At 49.4% G+C, this 19,130-nt stretch overlaps 1 protein-coding gene across 16 annotated transcripts in view; it reads left to right on the forward strand.

Annotated features, from left to right (window-relative positions):
• Positions 1-19,130, forward strand: part of RAPGEF1 (Rap guanine nucleotide exchange factor 1) — a 134,851-nt gene that overhangs the window by 20,704 nt on the left and 95,017 nt on the right. For 3 of the 16 annotated variants that reach the window (XM_059142364.1, XM_059142365.1, XM_059142366.1), the window contains exon 1: positions 2,016-2,421. The exons of 4 other annotated variants lie outside the window; for them this stretch is intronic. In XM_059142364.1, the coding sequence (XP_058998347.1) occupies positions 2,358-2,421 (64 nt within the window). In that variant the 5' untranslated portion in view covers positions 2,016-2,357. Of the gene's footprint in view, positions 1-2,013; positions 2,422-19,130 lie in introns of those variants that run through there. 9 more of the 16 variants (XM_059142359.1, XM_059142360.1, XM_059142371.1 and 6 more) reach the window with 7 other exon arrangements.

Here is a 19,130-nt window from a genome sequence, read left to right on the forward strand (position 1 = left end):
TGCCGCTGTACCCAAAACACTCTTCACGCCTTTGCTTGGGCATGTCCTGCTGATCCTCTGAGTCTCACCCTTCCCTGACCTCCCAGATTAGATTGGGTTACCCGGCTAGACGTGTGTCCCTTACCCTGAACTTCTCAGCCCTGATCACAGTGGTAACTAAGTGGGCCCTAGCATGTATATCTGGCTCTCTCTAAGTTTGGTGTTGGTAATTACTGGGTGAATCCCCTAGGTCTCTCTGGCCATGACATTCTGTGACTGATCTGTGACTATGTGAGTGTGTCAGAAGAAAATACCAATCTGTGCTTCCCATGACACACGGCACAAGATGTGCCTGTGCCGTGGATGGTTTCCTCTGGGGCTGGGTGGGGAAGGCACTTCAAAGCGGAGCCGAGAGGGCTCAGAAGCCTGGCTCCCAGACTTTGTGCCTTACTGCTCTGGTGGGCCTGACCTTAGGCTGGTCATTCCCCTTTGTTTATGTCCTAGACTGAGCTGGAACTCCCACTTGGAACCTTCCCACAGTGCTCGGCGCTTCCGCATATTGTTGTATTTTTCTCCAGAGAGGAAGTGACCAACACAGACTTTCCTCCTCACAGACAAAGTCCATGCACAAAGCCTTGCATCAGCTGGTGGGCACCTGCCTCTGCCTCCTTGCCGCTTGGGGGAGGTGGCTGTGCACACACAGTACAGCAGTACCTTGCTTTTCCCATGATTTCCCTCAAGAAGTGATCAGTGCCCTGCGGACTCCCCGACTTGGGTCCCTTCTGAACCAGTATGTCGTGTTCGGAGGGGAGTCTCATTCAGAACTTTGGTTGTCACAGTATTACCTCCCTGGTTTAGGCCACTTTCTGCAGTCGAAATGTGATTCTGCTGGTACAGATGTTGTAAATGAAACTTTATTTGCACTAAAGGAATGAGTTGTTTGCTAGAATATTGCAGCAGATCTTACCCTGATAAGGGGAAAAAAAAAATCCCTTGTGAGGGTGAGTAGTTTTTCTTCAACATATCTAGGGCTGGATGTTTACAGATAATAAAATAATAAAACCAGCAAGAGTAACTATTCTTTAAGAATGTCTGCTGTGTGCCGGGCACTTCTTCAATACCCTGTTTAACCTTTAACCTGCCCTCTGAAGCCGGCAGCGTAATTGTACACGTTACATAAGTGAATAAAATGAAGTCCAGAGAGGTTAAGTTCTTGTCCCAAAGTTGCCCAGCTGGGAAGTGCTTGCCGAGATTCAGATCAGGCCAGCTTCCCTCAGGGCCAGCACCTTTCCCCTGCTCTCCCACCTTCTCCTGTCACGAGGAAATGGGTGGTGGCTTTCCCAGCCAGGGATGAACGTGGAGCTAGAGCCAGCTGTCTCACCGGCTCGGTGGCCTTGATTCCCTCCCGCCCCATGGGTGGAATAGGGGAGGAGTCTGGGGGGCCTTGTCCTTCTGTGAGTGATCTGGGCTTGTGGTAGTGATACTTCAAGGAGGAACTGGTAACATGTGGCCAAGTAGGGTCTGCAGCATCCTTGAAGCACTCGTGCGAGTCATGACGTGTCAAATTGGCTGTGCCGTGAGCATCCTACTTCGGGTGGCGTTTCATTGTCGATTCATGTCATCCGGTAGAGTCCCAGGTTGCCTCCCTAATATGTGGACTGGAGATGGTCCCCCACCATATTCCTAACTGTGCTTTCATGAGAAAGTGCAACTCAAATTAGAAACAGTTGATTGACCATTGAACCTTACAAATGACTAGAAATTTACTTGAGAGAACACCGTTGAGGTAAGGACCGTGATTTAGCTGCTTCTCAAGGAGTCATGGCCTCCCAAAATGATTCAAATGTAAACTTTCTGGAGGTAGGTAAAGATAAGTGAACTAGCCTGTTCTTAACAACTCCTCACTAAATCTTGGGAAATGTTTCTCATGGCACACCCCAAACTGGTCCGTTTCTAGCTTTCAGCTCTCTGACCACCTGATTCCCCACTCCTCCCCAAGGAAAGGCAGCACTGAAAGTGTTTGGAAATGCAGTTCATTCTTAGGCGGCCGCTGTGCGGATGAGTAACAGTGTCAGAGGAAGAGCTTCCTAATATAGACGGACGGACGGATGGACGGGGACGGAGACCCACCCGTAGGGCGATAACAAGCCTTTTCTTCTGGCTTCCTCTCGGGAGTGAAGGGAGTTTGGAAGGCAGGAGGCAAGGGCCTCTGTGAGCAGAATTCAGGTTTTTCTTGGAGGGGGTTTGCCAGGGCTTGCTGCTGCTTGCTGATTGGGATGTGGGAGAGAGGAAGCCCCTTCCAGCCGGTGCCTCGGTCCTTACTCTGTTCAGCGAAGACACCTAGGCTCAGAAGGGGCCTTTGAGCTCCTGACTTTAGAATGGGCAATGCTGCTGAGAAACAGAAGCCCCGGAAACGAAGCCATCTGTGCCCCTGGAAGCAAGGTAAGCAGGCCCTGGGCTTCATCTCCAGAAAGAAGGGGGCAGCATTGGGATATTTTGGCTCAGAATCAAAGCTGGAACTGCTTGGGAAACACCTTTCATGCCAGAAAGCTCTGCAGGTCAGCATAGTGTAAAGAAAATGAACAGACAGCTCTCCCAAGGAATAAAATGATTCATACCTCAATGTGATAGCACAGCTTGGCTGAGAATGAAGTGTGGCTGGAGGCTTGTGTTCAGTGCAGCATGTATCTATTGGTTGAAAATTTTAAACTTTAAAAATATCCCAGGGGCTCCTGGGTGGCTCAGTGGGTTAAGCATCTGCCTTTGGCTCAGGTCATGGTCTCAGGGTCCTGGGATTGAGCCCTGTATCAGGCTCTCTGCTTAGCGGGGAGCCTCCTTCCCCGCCCCCCGCCTGCCTCTCTGCCTACTTGTGATCTCTCTCACTGTCAAATAAATAAATAAAATCTTTTAAAAAAGAGAGAGAGAGACAGAGAGAGAGAGAGAGAGAGGGGAAGAAAAATATTCCAAATAAAAATTTTGATATCCAGGAGTCTGAATTTTTTTTAACAGTTCGGTGAGAGGATGTTATTAATAGCTTTTAAATATATAGTGTCTTTCTTCCAAAGAATTCAGAGTCTTTTCTGTACGAAGTCTCATGGTCACCCAGCCTGGATGCCCCTGCTGCTGGCCAGCCTCCACCGACACCCGCTCTGTGTCTCGAGAGGGCTGTGAGTGTCCGTTCTGGAGAGGAGGACGCCAGTGGGACCCTGGGCACTGCCACGGGGCCCTTGCAACTGGGGGCCCATCTAACCGTGTCCCAGGGCAGTTTTGTCTTCCCACGCACCTGGCTGCCTTTTTCATGGTCATTAACCCCTCAGACCGACTTCAGGTCTTGGCTCTTTTACCTCCCGTTGCCACATTTAAAAGTAGAGCTGGCTCTCGACTGGCAGCCAGACAGTTTGATTGCAACTGTATATATGAGTGCGTGTTTACGTGGAAAATACAACCTGGAAGAGAACATAAGGAAATGTTAACTGTCGTTGTCTTTGGCGGTCCAGTTACGGGTAATTTATTTTTCTTTTTGAAAGGGAAAAGTAGGTAGGCTGCTAATTCCATGCCAGGTTCCTGTGCCTGTGACTTTCCATCATTCGTTCTATGTGTCCCGTGTTACTGTGAAACCGGCACTCCCTAGCAGTCTTTGATTGGGTCCTGGTTTGGACGAAACAGTGATAAAGACATTGGGGGATCGTTTAGGAAATTTGATGTGAACTGGGTAGTAGGTGATAATCTGGGGACTGTTGCTAATTTTATTATGTGCGATAATGGTGATGAGTCATGCAGAAGAATGTCCTTCTTTGGATAGTCATGCTGAAGTGTCTAGGGGTGAAGGGTTATACTGTCTGTAATTTTACTCCAAAATGGTTCAGGTGAATGAGTGCATACCTACACACAGAGAAGCAAAATAGGATAAGTTTAACAAGTAATAGATATATGAGGTTTGTTATACTTTCTTCAATGTATTTTTACTAAAGGGGGAACCATTAGAAAAAATGGTTGCTGGCTGCATCATTCTACCATCTCCTTCAGAAGAATGGATCTTAGTAGACATGGTTATTTACGGAGGTGGGTCAGGATCCAGCACTCTAATTCAGTGCCACATGGCTGGTATTTCTTGCCACCAATAAGCAAATCGTCGTAAAAATCTGGCAACTCAGAAGCACCACTTACTATAACAGGCATTTAATGTATTTATTTTCAGGTAGTCTCTGGTTTTCCTTAGAAAAATGTATAAGAGTTAAAACTTCTTGAAATTTCCATTGGAAGCAGCCGAGTTTACAAACAAAACTAGAGCCGGGGTCTGTGTTTTATTTTGCAGTTTGTGCATGTATGTTCACTAGTTCCAGCGAGAGGAGCTGTGGGAGCATGGTGAGTGGTGGTAGCCGGCCCTGCAGCAGGGTCCGCAGTGAGTTGGGGTAAAAGAAGGAGCAGCTCCCTGCCCTGATTTCTATGTCCACATGGATCCCTTTGACCAGGAGTGCGTCTTGGCCGGTGTCGTGTCAGGGTTGGTTGGTTGGTTTGTGCAGGGTTAGACCCGGGGACAGTTTGTCTCCCTGATCCAGGGTCCCGTGGAGCCCTGCCGGGGACCCACAGTCGCAAGGCTGTGAGGCAGTCCTCCGTATTATCTGTTTGTCTCTGTCTTTAAGGGTTGTTGATGTTTTGGAAATAGGATTTTAGAGTGGTATTTAGGAATCAGATTTAGTGCATCCCAGACTCCACAGTGACCTGATCTGTGCACACGCCAGCATGACTGAAATCTCAGTGTGTGACTGATGACTCCAGGCTCCAGGGCAGAACAACATGGTGTCAGTGGCTGCTTTGGGGGCAAGTGAACGGGAAACACATCTTTGCGTTTGATGCAAAGAGCTTAGGCCGCCCCTGACTTCTCCCTCCAGTCTGTTGCCCTGTAGTGGCAGGGGCTTCTGAGAATATAGACTTTAATCAGAGCCAGATATTTGTAATGAGGAAGGTCAAGCCCAGAATACATTCCGAAAGCAAGAAATCGTTATTTCCCCTTTAGGTCATTTACATTTCTGTTTCTAGGTTGTGTGCTTGGGAAGTTGAAAAATTTAAGTGACAGAATACTAGTTCGAGAAACATAAATCTTACCACCTCTGCTAGCTGTCTCCCTCAAGAGCATTTTATACCTGGTAGAGAAATGTCTCTGTAATGACTTTATTAATTTTATGTTTTTAAAACATAAAACAACGAGAGAGTGAACACAAGCAGGGGGCGGGACAGAGGGAGAAGCAGGCTTCCTGCTGAGCAGGGATCCTGAAGTGGGGCTCGGCTCCATGGGATCTTGACCTGAGCTGAAGGCAGATGCTTAACATCTGAGCCACCCAGGCGCCCCTGTAATGACTTTAAACAGTGTGCAGTGTAGTGTGCTCCCTTTGAGGGGACTGGCATTGTGCTCTCTCTTACTCTTACTTTTCTCATTGTTCTTGGAACCCAGAACATAAGGAGAAAACAGTGCTGCTCTTTTTGGTTTTACAATACCAGGTACTTGCAGTGGTTGATAAAGGTGTGAGTCATCTGTAATACCATAGGGCGCTCTAGCAGGCCCCCATACCAAAAAAAAAAAAAAAAAAAAAGAAGAAGAAGAAGAAGAAAGAAAAGGATGGAAGGTAGTCGAAGGCAGGGGCTTCCAGCGTGATCCTGGAACTTCCAGCCAGAGTTCTGCCCCACGCTTGCCGTCCAACCTTGAACATTTTGGATTTTGTAATCCCATTCCCAAACTGTGCCCACCTCCCACGGCTTCTCCAAATGACTGTGTTTTTCTGTGATTTTCTTATAGCCCTCACCACAGGCATTTTTTGTTGATCTGTTTATATGCTTATAGTTCTGTCTTTCACCCCAGCACAGGGCCTGTTGCTTGTTACCTGGGGCCTTCTGTGAGTGCGCTCGGTGACAGAACTCTGTGCTCCCAGGCTGGCTGTGCTACCACGGGTAAAAATGAGGTACGAACGGCAGAGCCTGGTTCTGGTGCATCTCAGGTGCTCACTAAATGCTAGCTACCAACGCTGGCTGGTGTGTGGTGGTTACGTGGACCTGGGAATGTCCTTTCTTCATCCTTCTCTGCTCCAGGGGGAGACATTGGTGTTGAAAATAGGTACATCTTCCTCTGTTCCGCAGCAGTTCTGAATTTACAAAGAGTAAATCTATTGATGATTATTCACGTTTGAAAGATTCACATTTGAAAGGAAAAGATTGCTTCACAAAAGCACTTAAATCATAGCGAACATTTAGATGCTGATTCATTGGCCCAGACACCTGGTGAAACCTTCCATTTAGAGCGAACTTGAACTCTGAAGACACCTACAATCCTGTCCCCTCAGAGCTCCTTCGTTTGTTCTTTTAGAGAATTCATTTGAAGGGTTGCTTACAATGGCTATTTTGGCTCTTGGGAGTATAACACAGGCAGAAGTTTCCTGGGGAATTAAAAATTGCAGGAGTAATTGCAAATCGAATTATCTCCTCCAGAAATCCCAGCAGCTTGGGGCCACAGCAGCCTGGTAAACGGAGATGTTGATGATTTCCATGTTTGTACACAGTTGGGCTTGAGCGCATGAAATTAACACCCTCCTGGAAGAGCTGATGGGGGCTGCCTGGGGAGAAGGAGATTGGCTCGCCGGGGTAGGGAGGGGAAGAGGGAGTCTGGGGTTCGCATGAATTCCTCCCATTCCCTGGTCCCCCTCTGCTGAAGGGGCAAAGACAGCGTTGTTTGGATTCCAGTCGGTGGTGGTGTTGAGACTTGCCACTGCAGAGTCAGGTGGTGAACAAGCACCCAGGGCTGCCGTATGCCTGTGTGCCAGGCAGTTAACACTGATGTCTTTTCTGGCCAAAGCTCAACCTGGCCCACCTCCCACCATCCATTTTCTGGTCTTTATTCCATGGCTTTGGGGCTCCAGGGGTGTCTGGTGTCAGCCTCTCAGCTAGTACACCAGAAAGCACAAGGGCTGGGTGCTGCCCTCGGGCCACCCAGCTCAGTGCCTTTAGCTGAGCCAGGTGAGCCACGTGACTGCTGCTGTTTCCAAACCGGTCTCCTGGTCTCTGTGGGAGATTAATAAGAACTGCTTTGAAGGGCTGTTGAGAGAATTAGATGAGATAATACAGCCTTTAGCGGACAGCAAGCACTTAATGAATGATAGTAATTCTTGTTATTATACATCCACGAATGTGGATCATGGGCCGGGCTCTGTTCCAGCCCCAACTCGCCATGTGAGTTTGCCTGATTCTGCCTGTTTCTGTCTCTCAGTGTAAGAGACCACATGTAGCTGATAGCAGAGGTGCTCGTGAGGTCTGTGAGTCAGTGACCATCTGCACTGGCCAGTGCTGTTCCTGCTGCAGCCACTCTGAGGGTTCAGCGTCTGGAGAAGGCATCAGTCATGCTGAGCACCCGGGACATGGGGGGATTTTTATGGCGTTGAAGTTCTTTGAAAATGATTATTGCAGGGCCCACCATCATTGAATTGTTCCTACTTTAACAAGGGTATTGAACTAATCAGGACCGTCCATTTTCCTGTTCTGCGTATTGTAGTATTGCCATCGTGATTAGGAGCCCGGATGCTGGGGTTGAATCTTTGCTCCTCCACTTGCTGGTTGGCTGATCTTGGGTGGGTGAGTTCGTTAACTTCCAGGCCTCAGTTTTCTTGTAAGTACCGGTAAAGTGCTTAAGACAGCTCCTGGCACATAGTAAGTGTCCCTTAAGTATTTATGACTGGTGTTATTTTTAGGTTACATACAGAAGAATCCCATTTCCTTTTAATTGAAAAGATGGTACTTTATTAAAGATTCGGGAAAATGGACAGACGCAAAGAAGAAAATGCACGTTGAGTGTCTAAATCTAAAGGGCCCAAAACGTAGTGAGGAAGTCGAGTTCGCTGCTACTGTTTGATCTTCTCCAGGGCTGCACATGGTGCGCGTCTTTCAGAGTTGGGATCATGTGCAAGTTGTTTTTTTAATTTCATGCTTCTGTGTGGTCTTCATAGCTACTGTGATGACTGTAACATTTCCATTATGTCAATATTCCATAACTTATTAAACCATTCACCTGCCACTGACTATTGAAATTATTTCCCCTTTTCACTATTATTATAGGTGAGGCAACGATAAGTAGCTTCATTCATATATTTTGTGATTACATTGCATGACTTCCTTAGGAAAGACCCTAGTGTAACATTCCTAAGCCAGGAAGGTAGGAATAGCTTTAAGTCCCTAAGGGACGTATCTGTATTTTCATGAGTGATCAGGTTATCTGTTAGCCACAAGCACATCAGCATTGAATATTATCATTTTAAAATTGTTAATCTTGTAAAACTTACATTTACTAATGTCGTTTTGATGAGTTATCTAATGGCATGAGACTCAGAGATGGGCATGGGCAGTTCAAAACTCAGTATCAGTGTTAAGAATCTGGTTTTGATTTAAGATTCTGTTTTTCTCATAGTCCTTTGCATGGGATTTGGCTCAACCTCATTCAGGTGCTGAGTTTCACAGAAGAGAAGCATGAGATTTTATTTAAGAATAGGCATTTACCATCACAACTTTTTTCTTCTGCCTCCCAGGGAGCAGTGAGTATTAAATAATACCCATATGAAAGGTACAGAGTGAGGCCCCAAGAGTTGTTCACATTGTTGCTGTGATGACTGCCCTTAGTGTGACTAATGAGCAGTTCTTCCTCTCAGCTCCTGTAGGGCTCTCTCCCCTGCCATCCTCCCCAGCTGCTTGCGTGTGACAGGCTGCCAGCTCAGGCGGTGTTCAATTTTTTTTTTTTTTTAAGATTTTTTATTTTTTATTTGAGGGGGATCACAAGTAGGCAGAGAGGCAGGCGGGGGGGGGGGGCAGGCTCCCTGCCGAGCAGAGAGGCCAGTGCAGGGGCCCAATCCCAGGACTCTGCAATTATGACCTGAGCTGAAGGCAGCAGCTTAACCCACTGAGCCACCCAGGCACCCCTCAGGTGTTGTTAAAATCGGCACATTGCTATTAAACAGCGTGCTGCCGACATGGTTTGGATCAACGGATGCAGCATCAGGGCTGGGGTAAATAATCATGGATGAAGGCGATGTCTAAGCCTGTCCCTCAGTGGGGCTTGGCCATGGTTGGATGGGACCTCCTTCAGGTGGCAGGAGGTGGTTCTGAAGCCGCATCTGTTTACCACGCTAATGGAATCACAGATGCCTTGAGCTAGAAGAGAATGATAAAACAATTTCTAAAATGATTCCTTGGTTTAACCAATGAGGAAATTGAGGCTTAGAGAAATGAGGTAACTTGTGTGAAGTCGATGTGGAGTTTGTGGCTAGTGCCCCCTGTGTCGGGATAGTCACAGACTGTGGTATAATATGGATGTGCCAAGGGTACAGAGCGGCGCCATGCATTGTGTGTCTCATGATTGCATATCTTAGGCCTGTGTTCCATATTTCCATGCTGTAAAATATCATAACGTGTTCAATACATTATACATGTGATGCATTGCTGTGTCACATCTATGCACACGATATGCCACAGTAACATTTGTAATAATAACGCGGTGGTACTACGTTGGGATGTAATGTTGCAGTAACGCTGCCGGCTTCCTGTCTAAAAGATCTGTATACATAATGGACTTCCATAAATTGGATTTTGTTAAGCGAACGATCAGATGTAGGAAATGGAGACATAAGTGTGAGGAATTTTTCTCATGAGAAGTGTGGGGTGGTGTTTTGGGTGGGGTAAGAAAAGGGAAGGAAACTTCGCTCTGTCATCAGATGTTTCCAAATTTAGAACAATATCTGTCCCTAGCCTTTGGCTTTTGTGTATGCTTCACCCTGGGAACACGCGTACATTTCCGGGTTCAGCTCCTTTCCCAGCTGTGGGGAAGGTGTCACCATTACCCTGGGTCGGAGCAGCGGCCGGGGCCACAATATATCTAACTCCATTTCGGCAAGTGCTTCTAGGGCCCTTGATTTCAGAAGTCACTTCATACTGAAATCCCAGATGACTATTTCTGGAGGCGTTGTGGACCACAGCTGAAGGGCACCAAGGTCAGGGATGGGTCCGTTTTGCAAAAGGTCACATAGTGACTGTTGTGGACCTTGCAGGGTCAAGAGGCACAATCGGGCCGACTACGGAGGCACTTACATAACCAGCAGGAATGAAACCAGCTCCAAGTGTGGGGACTGGTGTGGGGACCGGTCTTCACCTCGCAGCTGGTAAACAAGCAGCCCAGAACAACCGCCAGGAGGCTGTGGGCTTCGGGCTGCAGGAGAAGTTTGCCAGCCCCTTCTCTGTGGGGTCCTTTTCTGTCTGCAGTCATTATTATGAGTCGAGCTCTGAAATAGGTCACTCATCAGTTAGGAAAAAAAAAAATCTAAGTTTTCAGGCCAGAAGACGACTTAAGTATCATCTTCTGGCTGTCTCATTGTGATAATCGGGATTACTTAGCTGAGCCTTCTGGCTTCTAGTCTAACACAAACACATTCAGGTCTTTATTTTTTTTTTTTTTTTTAAAGGATTTTTTTTTTTTTTAAAGATTTTATTTATTTATTTGACAGAGAGAGATCACAAGTAGGCAGAGAGGCAGGCAGAGAGAGAGGAGGAAGCAGGCTCCCCACTGAGCAGAGAGCCCGATGCGGGACCCGATCCCAGGACCCTGAGATCATGACCTGAGCCGAAGGCAGCGGCTTAACCCACTGAGCCACCCAGGCGCCCATTCAGGTCTTTATTGATAAAAATAGTCGTCCGCATCACTACAGGCATGAGAAGATAGATGACAGGTTTGAAGAACCCGGCGCTATTGAATGTAGATGCCTTAAGTAGGCTTCCTTTACTGGAAAATGGGACACGTATTAAAAAAAACTCCGTTTTCTATAGTCATTCATTCCTTGATTGATGGATGTTTGCTCACTCAACTAGTACTTACGGAATAGGGCCTGCGTCAGGCATAGTTTTAGACACAGGAGAATGCCTGATGAGAAAATGAGAACTCGCTGCCCTCTGGATTTTATAGTATATACATAAACAAGTAAAACGCAGAGTCTCGTTGGATGACAGGCATTATATAGAGAAGGAGGGAAGTGGGTAGGAAGTCCCGGCCAGGGGAGTGGTCCTCCATTCAGGAGGCTGGAGCCAGGGAGGGGAAGCTGCTACTGGGGAGACGGGCAGCAGGTGCAGAGAGCCCGAGGGGAGCACAGGCCGCGCGGCTGGAGTGGAGTTGCCTCAGAGAGTGGGGAGAGCTGAGGTCAGGGAGTAGAAAATCATGTAGGGTGGGCCCTGCCGCAGGCCTGAGCATTCTGTCTGCTGTGAACACTAGGTCACCAGCAGAGCAGATGGGGCACGGGACCAGAGACCAGGAGCTGCGTGTGGAATCATTTGAGATAGTTCGAGCGGAGTTTGAGATGTCTTTAGAGAGCTGAAGGAGATGGCTGTTAGACAGTTGAGTGTAAGCCTCGAGAGGTCAGAAATGCCCAGGCTTGGAGTCTTTGACATAAAGATGTTGTTTAAAGCCGCTCGACTGGAAGAGATTACCAAGGAAGTAAGTGAGAGAGGAGGAGGGGCCGTGCGCTGGAGAGCCCCAAAGCGCTCCAGCATTAGGAGGGTGAGGAGAAAGACCCTCTGGGAAGGTGGGAGGAAATGCTGGAGGTTGTGGTGTCCCAGGAGCCAAGGACAGGAAGTGTGCTAGGACGGAGCAAGGGGGACAGGTCCTGCTGATTGGAGTCCTGTCCCATGAGGACCGAGACTGGACCATGGTGGTCACTGGGAACCTGGACATGAGGACATGAGGACATTAGAAGAGAAGGGGCAGAGAGGAATTAGACACCGAGCACAGCCAGTTCTATACGGGGTTTTGCTGCAAGGGGGAGCCAAGGTGGTAGTGGCTGAACATAGTGGGGCCAAGGGAAAGCTTTTTTTTTTTTGGTAAGATTTTATTTATTTATTTATTTGGAAGAGAGAATGAGAACATGAGCATGGGGCAGGGCAGAGGGAGAGGCAGACCCCCTGCTGAGCCCCCCCCATTCATGACCTAGCGGAAGGCAGATGCTGGGGAGTGAACCACCCAGGCGCCCCCACCAAGGGAAAGCGGTTTTAAAAGGGAAGAATAATGGCATGATTGAATAGTGGCGGGAAAGTCCCCGTGGAGAAGGAGAGCCTGGTGGAGAACTGCTGGGCAAGAGAGAAGTCCCCATGGTCTCAGCTCCTTGTCCTGGAGCTCTGCTCCCACAGGTGGTCAGCATGGACACATCCTCCCGGTATTTAGTGGGTAAAAACGACTGGTTATTTAGTTCATGCTTCTGCAGATGGCGGTTGAGGTCGGGGTTCCTCGTGTGTCTGCAGTCAGCTCTGGGAGGGCTCACGTCTGGGCCTCTGGCAGGCTTGGCCGGGTCACTCGCTGGGCATCCGGCAGGTTTCCTAGGAGGGACATACACAAGGCCTCTTGAGGTCCGGGGTCAGAACTGGCCCAGTGTCACCACCAGCTCCTGTCACTGGTGGAAACAAGTCCTAAGGCCAGTCCAGACTCAAGGATAGGGAAGAGGGACCTCACTTCTTGATGGGAGGTGCCTCAGGTCACGTTGCAAAAAGATGTGGATGCGAGGCAGAGACTCCTTTGGCTCTTGTTTGTGAACAGTCCCCTCCAGCCGTCTGTGAGCAAAGCACGTGCACTGGATCCCCACAGGGTTGGTGTGTGGCGGGTGCACTTCTCTTCCTTTCGCAGGTGGGGAAGTGGCCTCGCTGCGTGTTCAGGATCGCACAGCTACTGAGTGGCAGAGCTGGGGCCCAAACCTTTGTCCTTAGTCTCTCTGATGGCAAAGCCCCTTCCTTCTCTGTTTGCCTTCCTGACAGTGTTGGTTTACCAGAGCAGACGAGAGTGTCAAGTCTTCTCTTTTCTTTTTTGGCAAGGGGGTATTTTTGTAAATGATTATTATCTCAGAACGGACTGAGGGTGGTGGTTATCTTATGGGATTTATGTGTTTACTGTGCGGAGAATAGACTACGTGTTTATTAGAATCTCATTGAGGACACCATGGTGGGCTAAGTTGGTCTTTCATTGACAGGGTTCCTGTCCCCACTCTCAGCTGGACCCTCCATGTCCTTTGACAGTCTTTTCTCTTGTCTTTGGTTCGCTGGCCCTCCTCTTCCTCTTGGCAGCCTGTCTAGACAGTCACCGCTGTCTACAAGGCCTCCTTCAAACCCCCTTTTGCCTCGAGGACTTCTGACTGTATGTCTGCCTTTATCCCTGACTCTTTCTGTCCTTGACATTGGGACCCCAGCCTCTAACCCAGGGTTAGCCGCCTCTGTTCAGGTCCTTCTCCTGCCAGAACAAGTCCTAACCAGTATCTGTCTCCTCACCCCGCTGGACTTCCAGTTCTGAGACCAAACTCCAAAAAAAACAAAACAAATTGCCTCTGCCTCAGGGAACTTGGACTCTGTCACTGGTTGAGTAGCCTTGGGCAGGTCACCGTCCCTCAAGTTCACGAATCTGAGGATCCTGAACAGTCCACTTAGGGAGAAGAGGGTCTGCTTGTGTCTGCGTAGGAAACCCTCCGCCAGGGTGCATTTCTGTGTTCAGTGGCTTCCTGTGTGTCGTGGGTCCCGACCCTGTGTGCGTGTGGGACAGCTGTGCAGCCCACAACAGCCCTTGTCACTCCAGCGCCAGAACTTTGTGGGCTGTGGGGCTGGAGAGGCCGCTCTGCCCGTAGTGCCCTGGGAAAGCTGCTGGACGGGGGGCTGGGCTGGGCGCTGGGGCTGCAATCTCGGAAAAGATGCTGTTTGGTTAGAAAGTAAAAACCACAGTGCAGATATTTTTTTAAAGCTCTCTGGTTAAAGGGAACAGATAAGCGAGTCATTAGATGAAATCAAGCATTTCTAGTCTCTCTGACCTTGCTTATTGGGAGCCTGGGAGCTTTGCCCTTGTTTAAAGCCCCTGGTTAGGATCCCACGGCACAGAGGGGCAGTGGGGCTTCTGTCGGCCTGCTGAGCTCCCAGAGCTGGTGCAGGTGTGCGGGACTGCCGACGCCGAGGGTCTTTCTTCTGATAGACTTTGCTGGGAGAGTAAATAGTCCCGCTACTTACTTATCATGTAACCTCGGGGAAATTACTTAATTTCTGTCCGGTTCGGTATGCTTGTCTGTAAAAGGAAGGCAACTAATGACGCCTGCCCAACAGTGTGAGCGGCGAGGGAGGGAGGACTTGGTGGAGAGCTAGCCCCCCGCACGTCTCCCCTGTGACTGTGCTTACTGTGGAAGACCACGTCTTGTTTACGTGGTAAATCATTTGTTGAAGATTTGTCACACTGCCATGATTACTCTCTGCTTTCAAGACGTGTCCTGTAGCTCTTACTCATTTAGTCGTTCATTCACTGCGTTTGTGTTCATCAAGCACCTACTCACGGCAGGGTGCTGTAGATTATTTTCTTAGTGCTCAGGTTCATTTCTGACATTGTGTACCCAGAGCTATGGCTTGGTGAGTACCTGCGTCAGTAGAATTGATTACCTGCGGGCTAGTTTCTAAGATCAGGGTATAAAAGGGAACATTGTGTCTAGTCAAAATTACCCTTGAAACCCCTTAAATCTGTAATATATCAGGGGGTGATCAAACCTTTTCTCTGCAGAGTCGTATGCGAAATATTGGCTTTGTAGGCCGCACATTGCCCCTATCACGTATTCTTCATTTTCTGAGCCTTCCAGAAACAAGCCTTGGTCTGCATGAACAGCCTGTGGGGGCAGGTTCCAAGACAGCCCAGCGTTGCCTGCTTTGTGGACATACAGGAGCCCAGATGCAGTCCCTCCCCTGCATCTTGTCTTGGGTTGATCTTGTGACCGCGTGACCACGGCAGAGACCGTGCCTGGTGTGTGATTTCTGACTGTGGCTGGGCTCTGACTCCTCGCCTTGGATCCTCTGCTCTGGGGAAGGGCAGCTGCTAGGTGGAAGGGAGAGGCTCAGGGGGTGAGGAGCCCAGGCTCCCTGCTAACAGCACGGGGATGGGTACTGAGCTTGGAAACAGCTCCTCCGGTCCTGGGTAAGGCTTCGGTGACACAGCCCTGGCCAGGACCTGAGCCAGGACCTGCCAGCTCATTGAAATCATCCCGTCTGTGGGTGATTATCAAATCTTCAGCAGTGAAAAGGGAACAGCATTCTTTTTTTTTTTTAAAGATTTTATTTATTTATTTATTTATTTATTTATTTGACAGAGATCACAAGTAGGCAAAGAGGCAGGCAGAGAGAGAAGAGGAAGCAGGCTCCCCGCCGAGCAGAGAGCCCAATGTGGGGCTTGATCCCAGGACCCTGGGATCATGACCTGAGCTGAAGGCAGAGGCTTAACCCACTGAGCCACCCAGGCTACCCCAACAGTGAGGCATTCTAAAGAACGCCTGCTTGCCTGCGAAGGTGATCAATTCAGTCAATCACAAATGCAGTCAGTTCCTCTGGTACTAAGTATCTGTACCAGTTCACCGTGTCACCAAGTCTGTTAAGGAGTGGGAGTGTTCACGTGACCTGAGAGGAAGATGCAGCCGTTCCGGGTGGGCCAGCCGCTGCAGAACAGCACTCACTACCACAGCCCCCCGCCAAGGTCAGCACTGGGGGCTCAGTGTCTAGTTTGATGGCTCGCGCTCTAACACAGCAGTGCGCTTGTCTGTGGAGAGCTTGCGCCCCCCCTCCCCGAATGGCTCCAGATGGCCATGCTCTTTTTCGGTCTCACCCCGAGGACCCTCTGTACTTAATGGCTCTTCCCCGGGCAGCTGGCGGCTGACCTGTGTCCTGTGGCCTGCCTCGGAAAGACGAGCTGTGCCAATTGGTTCTGGCGCAGGAGTTTGATCCAGGCGTTAGACTGTGTGATCACTGGCTGGCACTTGAGCTGAAGAGGCTTTCAGAACTGGAGGCAGGCAACCATGCTCTCGTCCCAAATAATGAGGAGGTAAGGTAGTAGTTCAGGAGCGTCTCGTGCATGTGGTTAACATACTGGTTCGAGCACCGGCTGTGCGCTGGGCCTTGTTTCAGTCACTTAGGTTATGGGCCTCCATCCTCGTGGCCCATGGGTTTCTGGTAGAACAAGAGGAGTCAAGGGCGACCCTACGGGTTTTGGCCTGAGCAGCCGGCTGTAAGGATGGAGCTGCCATCAGCTCATTCAAGGGGCGAGGCAGTGGAGGAAGGCTGGAGGGCAGTTAGCAGTGCCTCCTGGGTATCCGAGTGGAGGTACCGAGTGCATTAGCTAGGCAAAGAAGTCTTGAAAGGAGGGAGATCTGTACTAGAGATACACACTTAGGTGTACTAGAGATACACACTTAGGAGTCTTGGCAGAAAGATTGTTTTTAAAGCTGTAGGATCGAGGAAGCTCCCTCTGGGAGTGGGCTTCTGGGGAGAAGGGAGGCAGGTGCAGAGAGACATCAGCAAGAAAATGAGGCCTGCTGGTTCTCGGGGCCGCCTGCTTTCTTCGTTCCCGGCCTTCCGGACAGCTGGCTGGTTCGCTGTCCTTGGATTCCCAGCAGTCTCCTTGCGTCTTCTTTATCCTAAACCTTTCTTTTTACTTGAACATGTTCATTGGGTTTCTGTTCCTTGCTACGGAGAAGCCGTGGCTAAAATGGTGGTATCATCCCCATTTTCAGGTAGGAAACAGTTTTGGAATTAAATTTACTGAGGGTTATCCCAAGTGGCCTAGCTGGAACGGGTATCCACCCCCCTCCGGCTCCAAAGCTTGTGCAAAGTGTCCTGGGATCCATTGTTCCTGAGCCGTGGGTGGCCGCTGTGTGTGGTGTGTGGTGTCGTGTGAGTGGTTTCAGGTGTCTCCTGCGGATAAGGAGGTGTGGGCGGCGGTGCCCAGCTGGAGAGCTCATTGGCTTGAGCTTGAAATTTCAGGGGTCCCAGTGCAGTGAAAGGAAGCATTGAGCAGGTAGTTCATTGATTAATCTTTTTTCATTTTCAGTCAACAACTATTTCAGTACCTCCTCCGTGTCCGATCCCATTAGGCACAAATCTTTCTGAACCTGAGTTCTTCATCGGGACCACAGAACACAGAACTGAGAAACTGTTCTCAGATCTTCCCGGGGGCGGGCCGGGTCATTCTAGTTGCAGCAGAGAGAGTTCATTCATTACACCCGACAGGTACCTGCCTTAGCGTCTCAGGCTTCATTCTCTCCTGTTAGGGTCCTTAGTTGAGAAAGGCAGAAACCCAAATAGCCCCAAGGTGGTTCAGAATTGTAGATGAGTAACTTCTATGACAGGTCAGAGCCGAGATGTGAAGAGTTAAGTCAGGGTTAACCAGGCAGAGTGAGGGAGGGTGGGTTGGGGACTGTCTAGATGAGGAAACCTTGTGTAAAGGTCCTGAGGCAAAACGGTGGGAGGGGGGAGGAGCCCTCAGTGGGGATGACCAGAGCCTTTGTTGACAAGCTGAAAAGCCATAGAAGTTTTTTTGTGTTTTATTTTATTTATTTATTTATTTATTTATTTTGAAGATTTTACTTATTTGAGAGAGAGCGAGAGCATGAGAATGGGGTGAGGGACAGAGGGAGAAGCAGGCTTCCTGCTGAGCAGGGAGCCCGATGTGGGACTCAGCAACTGAGCCACCCAGGCACCACCAGTGTTTTAAGTGGGCCGCTAGTGCGTGCATTTGTGAAAGCTTGATTGAGGTCGGATGTCAGATTCGTGCTCTAATGAGATTACCCCAGCTTCAGTGGGAGAATGCCCCGGAGCAGCAGGAGCCATCCCGGCAGCTGATGCAGTGTGGACGGGGTGGCCGCGGTGGGCAGGTTCACTGGTATTTGGAGGCGAATGGGCAGGACTTGCTGACAGTGGGGTTCGAAGGACAACAGGAAGTGAGCTGGGTCAGGGATGGCAGCCGGATTTCTAGCTTGTGTTCACGGGTGGCTCAGTGCCTCGAAGTAGGGGAGGAAACCCCCTTGTTTCTTTGGTTTAAATATGAACGGTAAAGTATGGTTCCTTTAGGGCTCTCCCTGTTTTTGTTGACCTTGTTGCAGGTGTGTGCAGGTTAGTTCTCCTTGAAGTTCTTAACTTGTGGGATTTGAGGGGCTGCTCGAGGGAGCAGTTTGGAGGGACAGTGCTCCAAGTCCATGTTGAGAGAGCATCCCTGAGCCTGGCATGACCTCTCTGGGGCAGCTTGTCTATGGGGCTCCGCTCGGGGATAACTGCGCACGTCCTGACCCTCAGAAAGTACCAGAGACCTGGCTGAGGCTCATTATATTTCTTTTTCATGGGCAGTTGGGCTCCTAATGAGAGTGTTTTCTATTAGGAGGTCCCAGGAAACCTCCATTCATGAGTGAGATTTATTGGAAGAACTGCTGTGTCCCGTGCTCCTGTGGGTAACTCATGCTTGCTACAGGCAGCCTCCAGGGTGTTGCCATCCAGTGAATGGGACCCATGGTGCTGCTGTATCAAGGCTGACAAGTTGATTTTTCTATTTATATGAAAATGAACTTCTTTTAAGGCATGTGGGTGGAGACCCTGGATAGGTAGCATGAAGGGCGGGAGGATGGGAGCTCTGCCTTGGCCTTAAGAATTTGCCCACTACAGGGGCGCCTGGGTGGCTCAGTGGATTAAGCCGCTGCCTTCGGCTCAGGTCATGATCTCAGGGTCCTGGGATCGAGTCCTGCATCGGGCTCTCTGCTCAGTGGGGAGCCTGCTTCCTCCTCTCTCTGTCTGCCTCTCTGCCTACTTGTGATCTCTCTCTGTCAAATAAATAAATAAAATCTTTAAAAAAAAAAAAAAAAAGAATTTGCCCACTACATTTACACCTGTCATCCTTGGTCGCCTCCCGGGAGCTGGGCACCTCTGAGTTCTACAGAGGATCACTGGAAGCTGGTGGTACAAATTGGCTAATGTCCTTCCATGTCTCCTTTACTTCTTCCAATTAAGAAAGCGGAAGACCACCGTACACTTAACTCTTGAGACTTTTTTTTAAAAAGATTGATCTTTTGGGACGCCTGGGTCGCTCAGTGGGTTAAGCCTCTGCCTTCGGCTCAGGTCGTGATCTCAGGGTCCTGGGATGGAGCCCCACATCGGAGTCTCTGCTCGGGGGGGAGCCTGCTTCTTCCTCCCCATCTGCCTGCCTCTCTGCCTGCTTGTGATCTCTGTCAAATAAATAAATAAAATCTTTAAAAAAAATAAAGATCAATCTATTGATTTGTCAGAGAGAGTGAGAGAGAGCACGAGCACAAGCAGGGGGA

Source organism: Mustela lutreola, chromosome 12 (assembly GCF_030435805.1).
Source record: "Mustela lutreola isolate mMusLut2 chromosome 12, mMusLut2.pri, whole genome shotgun sequence".
Lineage (NCBI taxonomy): Eukaryota > Metazoa > Chordata > Mammalia > Carnivora > Mustelidae > Mustela > Mustela lutreola.